At 40.7% G+C, this 13090-nt stretch overlaps 1 protein-coding gene across 2 annotated transcripts in view; it reads left to right on the forward strand.

The window, feature by feature from the left end:
- The window catches only part of NRG3 (neuregulin 3), a 1859719-nt gene that overhangs the window by 1748868 nt on the left and 97761 nt on the right, over positions 1-13090 (forward strand). For both annotated transcript variants that reach the window (XM_069240652.1, XM_069240653.1), the window contains one exon: positions 9309-9436. In XM_069240652.1, the coding sequence (XP_069096753.1) occupies positions 9309-9436 (128 nt within the window). The remainder of the gene's footprint in view (positions 1-9308; positions 9437-13090) is intronic.

Consider the following 13090-nt stretch of genomic DNA (forward strand, 5'->3'; position numbering starts at 1 on the left):
CAATACACATTTATTCACACTACTGTGCCCACATGCCTAAAACCATTCTGATGTATTCAATGTTTAACAATATCACACCATAATGCAAAAAAGTCTCACACTATCTTCTCCCACAAAAACACCTCCCTGCCTAAAATGTATTGCTTGTTTGCTTCATGAGCTTGCTAGGTTAAACCATGACCTTAGAACCCTATCATTGTCGTGGGCTGATGCCCATGGCCAGCACACCCAGACATAAAATTGTTCCAGCACCACATTTTTCCCCATGGTCTTAGTACTTTCATGTAGAGACCTAGTTTGAGACATGGGTCCTGAAGCAGCTAATCTGTGTGTTGAACAGACCCATCAAGGAATAAGAGTAGCCTCAGGATGGAGCCATCATGGGAAGTCTACTACTTCATTCAATTTCTAAATCATCTTCTAGCATCAAAGTATTAAGCTAATTCTGCACAATGTCAGTCTCTGGCATATACTTTTGGCTTAGGAGGTTATAGACTAGAATCAATCTTGTATCACATCTGAGCTCCATTCGAGAAAGCACACTGGTTCCAAGAAACAGATAAAATGTTTGGGTATTTTGTCTTTAAGTTAATCACACCCACCATTCGTAATGCATGGCTATTTATGGTTGCCATCAGCTATTCAAAAGGATTCTGGACACCCTAAGATCATGCTCTGTTTTTGAGAATTTGGGAAACTGTCAGAGGGAGAGGATCCAAGAACATTAGCTGGAAAAAGTTAGCCATTTGGGATGGTTGTGTTCGTGTCTCCCTAGCATTCTGTACTATCACAGATTAGATTGATTTGTCTAACATTGGTGCCCACACCTAATAAGATCTAACTCCTTTGAAATAATGCAATTCAAATGCACAGCATGACAAATGAATACAGCAAAAAGTAAGAGCTATACATTATAACTGGAAACCATGGGTCAAATTTTTGACCAGACCAGCTTGAGCACTGGAGACTACCCAGTGCACAAAAGAACAACAAACAATTATCTCTATAGAATATGGGGTTTGCTATTAAGGAGTGCAGTGTACTGAGAAATACAATGTTTTAGCTCCTGAAATCCTGTGCCAACTTTTTTTTTATGTTTAAGAATCCAGACAGCCAATAATTCTATGGTTCAAGCTAGAACGACATGAGAACCAAACCTGTATAGACAGTAGGGGCCAGATGTATCAACCATTTTTGCGATAGCAAAAATGCGTTTGGTATGTAACCAGTCCAAATTGCGATTCGGTAACGTGTTACCGAATCACTAATTGGATTTGTGATTACATACGGATTCGGTATTAGGAAGGGGCGTGTCAAGGACTCCCTTCCTAATACCGAACTGCAGAGCTATGTATGATTGTTTGGTGACTGTGAATGCAGTAGCACAACAATCGCAGTAACCACCTACTTCAAGTAGGTGGTAACCCATTCGCAAAGGGGTCCCCAAGGGACCCTTTCCCCTTTGTGAATGCATGCAAAAACATTTTTTAGGAGCAGGCAGTGCTCTCACGGACCACTTTCTACTCTTAAAAAATGAAAAGAAAACTTTTCATTTTTTATTTTTAAACCCATCCTGTTTTCCTTTAAGGAAAATGGGCTGCATTTAAAAAAAAGAGATTGCTTTATTGAAAAGCAATCACAGATATGGTGGTCTGCTGAGCCCAGCAGGCCACCATCCCTGATTGTAGCCATTCGCAATGGCTCGCAAATTGCAACCTACCTCATGAATATTGATGAGGTAGGTCGATTTGCGAGCCCTTATGAATCACAGTATGAAACTCCTGAAGTTTAATACATTCCAATAGCAATTACTTAATTGCGATTTGCAAAAAAATTGCAATTAGGTAATCACTATTGGATAAAATTATACATCTGACCCAATATTTTGTAAAATACCTAACATTGTTGAAGTCTTTCAAAACAAAGAGAGAGGGTGTGTGTGTTTTGGTCTCTGTGCATGTAAAAATTCCTAGGGAGCTCCGACTTACACCTCACCATACCTGACTAAAAGCACATGTACCCAACTACTTACCAGAAAATACATTTATTGGGTGGTGCTAACTCATCTGGTCCTTAGTAAGTAAACTTACAAGGGGACGCGTATAGGCTGATGAACCTTTTGGATCGCATGGAGTATCCTAGCCATGTAGTGACTAATGCTATAAATATTCAATATAAACAATTAATAACCACTAAGAGATTGATTAATCATTAGACAATTATATCAACATTTCATGAATAACCACAACTGAATATACGTTTTAACAATTTTATTTCCCTATTAGTTACAATTCTAATCCATTAGTTAATTCAAACTTTATTCAATCAGCTCAGAATTAGTTTGTTAGTGACCACTAATAACATAATCTAATCCGAACTTGAGAAAACATATCCTCTAATGCTTCAGCATAGGCCAATAAAGATGAGCAGAGTTCAGCAATCAGTTCGTCAATCATTTGTCACTGTCAACGTCATACAAAGGAACCTTACCTAAGCCAGATTAGCATTAGCATGTAGGACTTCATGGGAAAACAATTTGGAACATGAATTTGGAAAAAAATCTAGCTAAGACAAAAACTTTTTAGACAGCGCAGTTGGTACTAGAAAGAAAGGCACAAAAGTTAAAAGTCACATTGTCTTAGCTACCTATCCATGGAATGGATCAGCGACAAAGTCAGTCTTCTACTTCAGGTCATCAATTGATCAGCAACCCGTCAGGCTCTCAAGATCATGAGCCCAATGACAGAATCTTGAACCTTTTGTTCCCAATATCGAAGGTCTATATTCCAATGTCTGCCCCTAACATCTGAATTTTTTGCCCCTTGTCATGACCTTTTATTAAGATTACCCAGTCCATCCCCCTAATTCCTAATTGGTCAATTAGTCTCCAGATAAAACTCTACCCAATAATATTAATTTTGCAAATCTATGAATTCTAATATTAGGCCGTTCTCAGTTTGTTGATTGGTTCACTGTACTATGTCCTCATCATCCGGCTCATCAGGTATAGAAAATGTTGCATCTTCTTCTCCAGTCAGTGTCTCTATGTTCGACTCCTAGGAAAGTACATTGAGTCTGTCTTACACCAAAATTGTTACATGCCTAGTTCCATCATCTCCTGTCCGTCGGTACACTGTAGAATATTCTAGCTAAGCAGACTTTATTAACATATGCGGTTCAGGATCAGTTCAATACAATAGCTTCTTTACAGTGCATGGTTATTCTGCGGCTGCACGAGGCCTGGCAAAACTAGGCCAGGCTAAGTTAATTCTATGATGTAATGCAAAACATAAGTTATACATCTTAATATGACATACTACTACATTATTGTTAGAAAATGGATCTTTGGTTGTCAGTCAAGTTACCCGTTGTCTAAGCAAGGACCCTCACTCTAGTCAGGGTAAGTCACACACAATCCAAATTATCTTGTGCCCACCCTCTGGTAGCTTGGCACTGAGCAGTCAGGCTTAACTTAGAAGGCAATGTGTAAAGTATTTGTGCAATAAATCATACAATACCACCATATAACACCACAAAAATACACCACACAGTGTTTAGAAAAATATATAATATTTATCTGGATAAATGCAGTTCAAAACGATTAAAGATGAAATAAGCAAATGTAGGAATATCACTGAAAGTGATGTCAAGTGTCTTAGAGTTGAAATATTACTGTAAAAGCAATAAAAAGTGTCTTAAGTTCTCCTAGAAACAACAAGGGTCTCTTGAAGGGCAAAGTATCTGATTTGCATTGAAAAATCCTCACAAGGGACCGCAAAGGAGGAGATGTGTGGAAAACGGTGAGTGTGCGTCGGTTTCGCCCCTTCGCACATGGACTTGCATCGTTATTTCCATGCAGGGAAGACGTTGCGTTGATTTCTGGCACACTGACTTGGATCCTCTTGGGGTTGTGGGGTTTTCAGACACCCCGGGGACGATGCATGGAATCCTGGGCTTGCAGAGCAAAGTCACAGGAGCTGTGTCGATTCTGGTAGGCAATGCGTGGAATTTTCTTCTGCACGGCAGTCGCTGCGTCGATTCCTCTCAGGAAGTCGGGTGGTGTCGTTTTGATTTGGCTTGCGTCGATCCCGTAGGGCCATGCGTCGAAGTTCTGGTCGTGTCGTTTTGAGTTGGCTTGCGTCAATCCAGTAGGGCCGTGCGTCGAAGTTCTGGTCGCGTCGCTGGCGCTGCACTGATTTTCATAGATATGACTCTACCCAATAATATTAATTTTGCAATTCTATGAATTCTAATATTAGGCCGTTCTCAGTTTGTTGATTGGTTCACTTTACTATGTCCTCATCATCCGGCTCATCAGGTATCGAAAATGTTGCATCTTCTCCAGTCAGTGTCTCTATTGTTCGACTCCTAGGAAAGTACATTGAGTCTGTCTTACACCAAAATTGTTACATGCCTAATTCCATCATCTCCTGTCCATTGGTACATTGCAGAATATTCTAGCTAAGCAGACTTTATTAACATATGCAGTTCAGGATCAGTTCAATACAATAGCTTCTTTACAGTGCATGGTTATTCTGCGGCTGCACGAGGCCTGGCAAAACTAGGCCACAACTTCGGCTAAGTTAGTTCTATGATATAATGCAAAATATAAGTTATACATCTTAATCGGACATACTACTACATTATTGTTAGAAATTGAGTCTTTGGTTGGCTGTCAAGTTACCCGTTGTCCAAGCAAGGACCCTCACTCTTGTCAGGGTAAGTCACACACAATCCAAATGATCTTGTGCCCACCCTCTGGTAGCTTGGCACTGAACAGTCAGGCTTAACTTAGAAGGCAATGTGTAAAGTATTTGTGCAATAAATCATACAATACCACCATATTACACCACAAAAATACACCACACAGTGTTTAGAAAAATATATAATATTTATTTGGATAAATGCAGGTCAAAACGATTAAAGATGAAATAAGCAAATGTAGGAATATCACTGAAAGTGATATCAAGTGTCTTAGAGTTGAAATATTACTGTAAAAGCAATAAAAAGTGTCTTAAGTTCTCCTAGAAACAACAAGTGTCTCTTGCAGGGCAAAGTACCTGATTTGCGTTGAAAAATCCTCACAAGGGACTGCAAAGGAGGAGATGTGTGGAAAACGGTGAGTGTGCGTCGGTTTCGCCCCTTCGCACATGGACTTGCATCGTTATTTCCACGCAGGGAAGACGTTGCGTCGATTTCCGGTGCACTGACTTGGATCCTCTTGGGGTTGTGGGGTTTTCAGACACCCCGGGGATGATGCATGGAATCCTGGGCTTGCAGAGCAAAGTCACTGGGGCTGCGTCGATTCTGGTAGGCGATGTGTGGAATTTTCTTCTGCACGGCAGGCGCTGCGTCGATTCCTCTCAGGAAGTCGGGTGGTGTCATTTTGAGTTGGCTTGCGTCGATCCAGTAGGGCCCTGCATCGAAGTTCTGGTCGCTTCGCTGGTGCTGCATTGATCTTCTGTTGCGAAGTCGGGCTGCGTCGTTCCGGACTCGGCGTGTGGTGAATTTTTCACCGCAAGCAGGCTGTGTGTCATTCTTGGCAGGTGGTGCATTGAATTTTCACTGCACGAGGATTTCAGCTGCAGGAGAGAAGTCTTTTTGGGCCTGAGACTTCAGGGAACAGGAGGCAAGCTCTATCCAAGCCCTTGGAGAGCACTTCTGCAGCAAAGCAAATGAGCAGCAAGACAGCAGAGCAACAGCAAGGCAGCAGTCCTCTTCAGAAAGCAGTCAGGTGAGTCCTTTAGGCAGCCAAGTAGTTCTTCGTGGCAGGGTGCAGGTTCTGGTTCCAGTTTCTTCTCCAGGAAGTGTCTGAGGTGGTAGGGCAGAGGCCTTGTTTTTATACCCAAATGTGCCTTTGAAGTGGGGGAGACTTCAAAGAGTGGCTTAGAAGTGCACCAGGTCCCCTTTCACTTCAATCCTGTCTGCCAGGGTCCCAGTAGGGGGTGTGGCAGTCCTTTGTGTGAGAGCAGGCCCTACGCCCTCCCAGCCCAGGAGGACCCATTCAAAATGCAGATGTATGCAAGTGAGGCTGAGTATCCTGTGTTTGGGGTGTGTCTGAGTGAATGCACAAGGAGCTGTCAACTAAACCCAGCCAGACGTGGATTGTACGGCACAGAAAGATCTAAGTGCAGAGAAATGTCACACTTTCTAAAAGTGGCATTTCTAAAATAGTGATAGTAAATCCAACTTCACCAGTCAGCAGGATTTTGTATTACCATTCTGGCCATATTAAAAATGACCTTCCTACTCCTTTCAGATCAGCAGCTACCACTCAAACAATGAATGAGGGCAGCCCCAATGTTAGCCTATGAAGGAAGCAGGCATCACAGTAGTGTAAAAACGAACTTAGGAGTTTTATACTGATGAAGCAGAAAATGAAGGTTTTCATTTATTAGCGCTTAAACGTAGTGTCGAAATAATCATGTGTGACTTTAACCGAACTAATAAAGATTGTACGGGGACAAAATGTGCCCTTAGAGTAGTTTGCTAACATTTATAAGCGTGCTTTATATAACGTGATGTATTAGAACTGCACGAATCTGACATAATCGTAAACGTGTGCTATGATTTGCTTGTTTGAAATGCTTTAGCTTAGCATTACTTTAGTGGAGGCTTTGGCCTAGTTGCCTGGTCTCACGATTTAGATGCTCGTATTTTTCCAATGTGCTAATAAACGTGTATTTTTGCTTGAAGCTGTACTTTTCCACTGAGATCGTTCACATGCTTATCTTAAGGTTTCGTGCCAGCCTGGCATTTTTTTCTCTTTGCTCCAAGGTCAATCTGAAGGTGCGGACAATGGAAGCTCTGAAAGTGAGTTAATTGGTATAAAATGTTGCAACTTGCGTACCCGTCTCCAAGGATAATGTATGCTTAAGTAAAAGCTTGAGAACTGTCGTTTTTGATTGGACAATTTGAAGTCAACCTATGAACCCTCCAATGGAAGACCCTACTGGATTTGAACTGTTTTCTATAAAAACCAGGTGCACGAGAAGAAAGTAGCCATTGCCAGCCATTACAGCTATTACCCGCCTTTGCAGCCATTACCAGCTCGATTACCGCCATTTTGTAGACTTTGCAGCTATTATGGCCCACCTTGCTGCGACGCCATTTTGAGAGACTCTGATGCCTTCTCTAATCGAGAGAAAGAGACTTTAAATGATTCTTGCCCTAGAGACTTTAACTTTGATCCCTTTGCATGAAGTAGTAGTTTTACTTTGCCGCCGTGAGGCAACTGCCCCGTCCACCTTGCCCCTTTTGCCCCGTCCCATGCTGATCGAAACGGTACCCATGCTGATCGAGAAACGGTACCTGTGAGACGAAGACTTCCTTGAATGCTGATTGTAATTGGTAAATATGAAAGGAAATTGTACAATTGCATTGTGTTTCTTTTAGGTAACCAACTGCTGATTTTTGATAAGAGCCCTAGCTAGGAGTTTTTCCAAATTAATGTTGCTAAATTGTTTTTTTGCATGAAGTCCCACATGCCGATGCTAATTTGAGGTTAGATGAGGATTCCTTTTGTTGCACGATGCAATTTGAGACCTTGTTATGCTGACTAAATGTATGCAATAAGCTCATTACAGATTATAGTATTAGTGATTTGCATTGCTATTATCGAATGCCTTGTTATTCAAATTCTGCATAGATTGCACCTGTTTCGTCGTTATGGACAGCTATTAATGTTCATTTATGTTTATCATTTGGTGTTGAGACACATATATATTGTGCTAGCTTTGTTAATATAGGGAAATAAATTCACTAACTTTGAATAAACTGGTGTGGTTATTCCTGACCGAAAGGTCTGGGCTCGCCGAAATGTATTCTGGATTAATTGTTAAATGTTATGTTGATCAGGGTATTGCTTACGTTCGTTATTGATTATTGATTACATTAAATTGACTGATCTCGGGCGAAGAGTCCCACTTAGCCAAAAGATTCATCGGCCTAAAGAGCGTCCAAAATATAGGTAAATTATTAGTACGGAACGCTCTATCAGTAGATGGTAGCAGACTCACAGGTACATGTCCTGACTTTTACCTACACAGCACCCTGCTCTAGGGGTTACCTAGGGCTCACCTTAGGGGTGACTTATATATAGAAAAAGGGGAGTTTTAGGGTTGGCAAGTACTTTTAAATGCTGTGTCAAATTGGCAGTGAAACTGCACACACAGGCCTTGCAATGGCAGGCCTGAAACAAGGTTAAGGGGCTACTGAAGTGGGTGGCACAATCAGTGCTGCAGGCTCTTTTAATCGACATGCCATGGACACATATAGTACACTCTACTAGGGACTTATAAGTAAATTAAGTAGCCTAATTGGGTGTGATCCCATGTTACCATGTTTGAAGGGAGAGAACATATGCACTTTAGCACTGGTTAGCAGTGGTAAAGTGTGCATAGTCTAAAAGCCAGCAAAAACAGTATCTCAAAAGTGAAGGGAGGCAGGCAAAAAGTTAGAGGTGACCAACCTAAGGCTGTCAGGTCTAACAATTATTATTACACATTTTCATTATTTCACACATTTGTAGTCATTTTTATTATAATTCGTGAATCTTGGTGACCACTCTCCGTGGGCTTATTTTCAACCGCCACATTAATTTCTCTGTGTTTAATTTTTCTATTATTTCCTTGATAATCAAAACGCAAAACATTTATTAAAAACTTATAATTAACATATCTGCTTCAACAGTGGTGTTCCATCCCAAACACCCCCTCCCTTCGAAGATACTCCGTTGACAAAACATTTGTTAAATCGAATCGAATTTTGAACGAGGTACACATTTTATACCAGTCTTTGGGCCACAATGCATTAAACACATAGGAGCCATCTACATTGTCACTCACTAATTGCCATGAATCATTTTAGCAGCAATATAGAGGAATTCATGTGATCGTTTTGTTTTCAGTCAGAGCAAAGATATGCTGGTGTTTGGGTCCACAACATTGAATTTGTAAATTCTGAAACTGCTAAAATTTTGATTTGTGGCTATTTATTTTATTATTATATTTTTATGTGTGTGTTTATATTATTTTCTTCATGGGTGCTTAGAAGATTTACTTTTTTATGGCATTTTATAGGGAAAATAAGTATAGTAATCACATGACCTTTTAGCAGGGTAATATTTGGTTAGCATGTTTTTTAGAAGTCCGTTATTTTAAACCAGAAAATATTTATATCATATTTTGCCATAGTTTAGAATTGTTGCAGTTTGTATATCTTCAAACATAACGTAAATTCCTCAAATGTGATTTCAGTATGATTCAGTTTCCTTTGAATATTGATTATTGAAATACTTTATTGCACAGTATTCAAAGTCATTAAGGCAGCCTGGACCTGTGATGGAGAAAATGATGGAGTCAAGTTTTTCTGGCTCTCAGCCTTTTCCAGAATCCCACTTACCTGATAGAGGAAGCCAGTCCATCAAGCACCACAGGTAAGAAAAGATTTTCACACTTTTTTCTTATAAAACTTTGAGGGGGTTATGAACTAATAATTGAGAGAAAGACGGTGCTTTTAAGATGCAGTCATTTCCTATGGTGAACGTTTGCTAGCTAACTGCAAATGCTCTCATAGTAATCCTTCATAACTGTGACTAAATCTCTGGTAAATTATTGCGGTATGAATTTCAGGCCTCATTTAAAAGTGGGTCGGCTGAAGTATCACTGTTGTGGTAGAGACTGTATCTTTGTGACACTGCAGGTCTGCTATTGCTGTATACATTTTTCCTCAAAGTACTAACCACGTCCATGGTGGGAGGTGTATCAGGGGAAAAATTACCTATGCGCTTGCCATCAATGCCGACATGATGAGCTTTCGATCCCATTTGTTATTCCTACAAATAGGCTCACGGGGGTGGGATTATCTCAAGTAATCATATACTAATGTCCCCCGGCTGAGTTTCTGCAGGGAGAGTAGGAACGTTTCAAAAGCTTTTCTTCCTGTGACCTTGATGATGTACATGCTGTTGTGGTCAAATTGTCTGCCTCTGAAAATGGCATTGGAATTGCCACCTGAGTTCTCACCCTGAAATGGTTTGCCACAGCATTACCTTTGGTGCTATCAAAAGGATTGCAATTGCCGATCCTATGATGTTTTAAGCAATGGGAACACTGACTATCCCAGCACTCTAAGGGGCATATGTATTTAGGAGACCCTGGCACCACCTTGGAACTGCCATAGCATCATTTATTTTACACTAAAGTGGCACTAAAGTGTCTTTTTCCACGCGATATATTCACAAAGTGGTGCAATGCATGCATTGAGCCACTTTACAAACCCTTGCACCACATTGTGCAAGGCATAAAATAAGCAAGGAGGGCTTTCCGGCATTAGGGGGCCTGCAAAAATGGTGCAGCGAAATTCAACAGAATTCACTGCACCATTTTTGGCGTAATATTTAATGCCTAAGTGGGCCGAAATGAGGCAGTGGAATGCACAGCAAGTAAACAGGATCTCTATAAACTTAAGGCATGTTTCTCATTATTACTGGCCCATAAATATGTCAAAAGTCTTTATGAATCACTATTGTTAGGGATGAAGTCTGAAACCCTTATTGAGGGCTGTAATAACTATCTATAAAATGGTAACCATGATGGGCAACACTATGTAAGTATAGGCATACTAAAATTGCATACAACAGTATTTACATTTATATTTACAGTGAAAGGAATGATAGACTGTTGGCCCCCACACTCTGTACTAAGATTGACTGTGTGCAAATTCAAAGAACATAAGTTTGCAGAAGCACACACATGACATTAAAACACAAGGTGGCAAGGTACGGAAAGGGAAGGATCTTATTGAGAGACATATTTAATTATTTTGGATGTTTTGCAATAAAGGGAGTGGCCAGGACTAACTCATGGCTTCCAAGATATCCCCTGCACTGGTGTACTTTTTGCTGCCTCCCCCACAGTCCTCTGCACCGTTGTGTAAATTGTGTGCATGATGTCTAGCATAGATTATTGACTGGAAAGGGAAAATTCCAGAAGAAAATAATATGCTAGACATCAATCACATACCTTTGCACCAGCTACAGAGCATGTCTATTAGATAATCATGAAGATAATGCTTGGTTGTGTATTCAGTTATTGTTAACGTACAAGTCAGAGGCACTGAGGATTATACATACGCAAGACTATCCCTATTCTCAACAATAATGCATTCGAGTTATCTACTTAAGTGAACTGTTTTAAACTGGCCTTCCAACTGCACGAAAAAACATGGCTTGGGCAGCCATGCGGTTGCCACTAGGATTAGGACCTTGTTTCCAAAAAAAACAAAAAAAACCTTTCAAGGGTACTTTTTGATGAATCTTCAGAAACATTTCCCCAAAAAATGTGCCAGTGATTCTTCTTGTTCATGAAGTTCTGTGGTAATTCTGCAATACACATAGAAAGTGTAAAAGGCCTCCATGCATGGCTTTTGTGTCCCTTCCTGCACAAAAACAATCCTGCATGGAAAGCAGGCACCCTTGCAGGCACCGTGGTGCAAGGGTGCCTGCATAGGCGCTAGGCAGCCAAAAAGGCACCAGTCAGGAGAAAAGGACAGAAATGCAACGTATTTCATAAATACAGTGCATTTTTGCCCTTTCCCTGTGGCCCATGGTAGCACAACAAGGTTACTTGTGGCACTGCCATTCGCCATTATTCTTGTAAATAAGCCCCTAAACTTGTACATTGGATGCTATTTTCAATATTCAATCATTAACACATCATTGGTAATGAATTGTTCAAATACCGTACATCTGTTATGTTCTGTTAATAATTTCTAGAACTGCGAATACCAATAGGCGTCTTGACGTTATTTGCCCTCACAGGGTATTAAAGAGCACAGTGATAAAATCTAATTAGCAAGGAAAGCAAAATGCCAGGTTTCAAGTTGTTTCCTAAAAATATTTTTAAAAATCTGACATCTGAGAAGGTCAGGTAGCTATTTACACAATTTGCATGAAATATAGGCTAAGCTTCTTCCTCCCCAGTAAGCCTTCTTTATTCTGGGAACAACTACCTTTTAGGCAGCTGTAGACCGCAAATTATGAGTGCAGAATTTATAAGAAAGAGGACTAACCTCATGTAAGGCTTGGTGGCCCAACACAGGGCTTTGAACTTTAAATGTTCCCTGATTGGTACCCAATGTATTTCAGAAATGGTTTGTGAAACCGAGCAAAATTTGGGAAGTTTGACAAGCACCCAGGTTGCTGCATTTTGATGGGTCTGTTGGTGCCTCTGAATAGGTACATACGGGATTTGGAGTAATCTGATTTTGAGATTTCCAAAGCCAATATTATTGTTTTTTGCATCTGTACGGGAAGAAACTGAAGAATCTTCTTCAATATTTTAAGGGGCATATTTACAAGTAACTGGTGCATCGGTTCTGATGCGCCAGTTTCCTTGCGCCGTTCTGCACCCCCCCTTAATGACACCATGTAGTGGTGTATTTACAATACAGTGCACCATGGCGCACATTGGGACAATAACGTCAGAAATTTGACACTATTGTGGTGTTTTGCTGGACTAGCACCCAAAATGTTGGGGCTAGTCCAGCAAAGCACAGGGAGACCCCTTAGGTTAATGCACTAGCATCACCTTAACCCCGGGCCTGAGCAGGCATTAAAAATGTACACCAGAATGGCATAGTGAAATCTTGTAAATTTCACTGCACCAGTTTTATGGGTCTCCCTGTAGGGGGATGCCCCATTTCCATACATTATACCTGGTACAGGTATAATGTGGCACAATGGGTTACAAAGTGGAGCAATGCTTGCATTGCACCACTTTGTAAATATGGCAGATGGTGGGGGACTGGTTAGCGCCACCTTAAGGTAATTAAAAATGACACTAAGGGGACTCTATGGCTTGTAAATATGCCCCTTAGTGTCACTAAGCAAGAGGATGTTGCCTGATTAATTTGACAGGTAAAAGCAAGTTTGACATCAAATGTAACCACTAAGGGTCTGATTTATGAAAAGTTAGCGCTGCCTTTGAATCGTTTTATGACACAAAAGTGGCGTAAACGTACAAAATATTATATTTACGCCACTTTTGTATCAAATATATTACGCAAAGGCGGCGCTAACGTTTTCTAA

Source organism: Pleurodeles waltl, chromosome 6, assembly GCF_031143425.1.
Source record: "Pleurodeles waltl isolate 20211129_DDA chromosome 6, aPleWal1.hap1.20221129, whole genome shotgun sequence".
In the NCBI taxonomy this organism is placed as follows: domain Eukaryota; kingdom Metazoa; phylum Chordata; class Amphibia; order Caudata; family Salamandridae; genus Pleurodeles; species Pleurodeles waltl.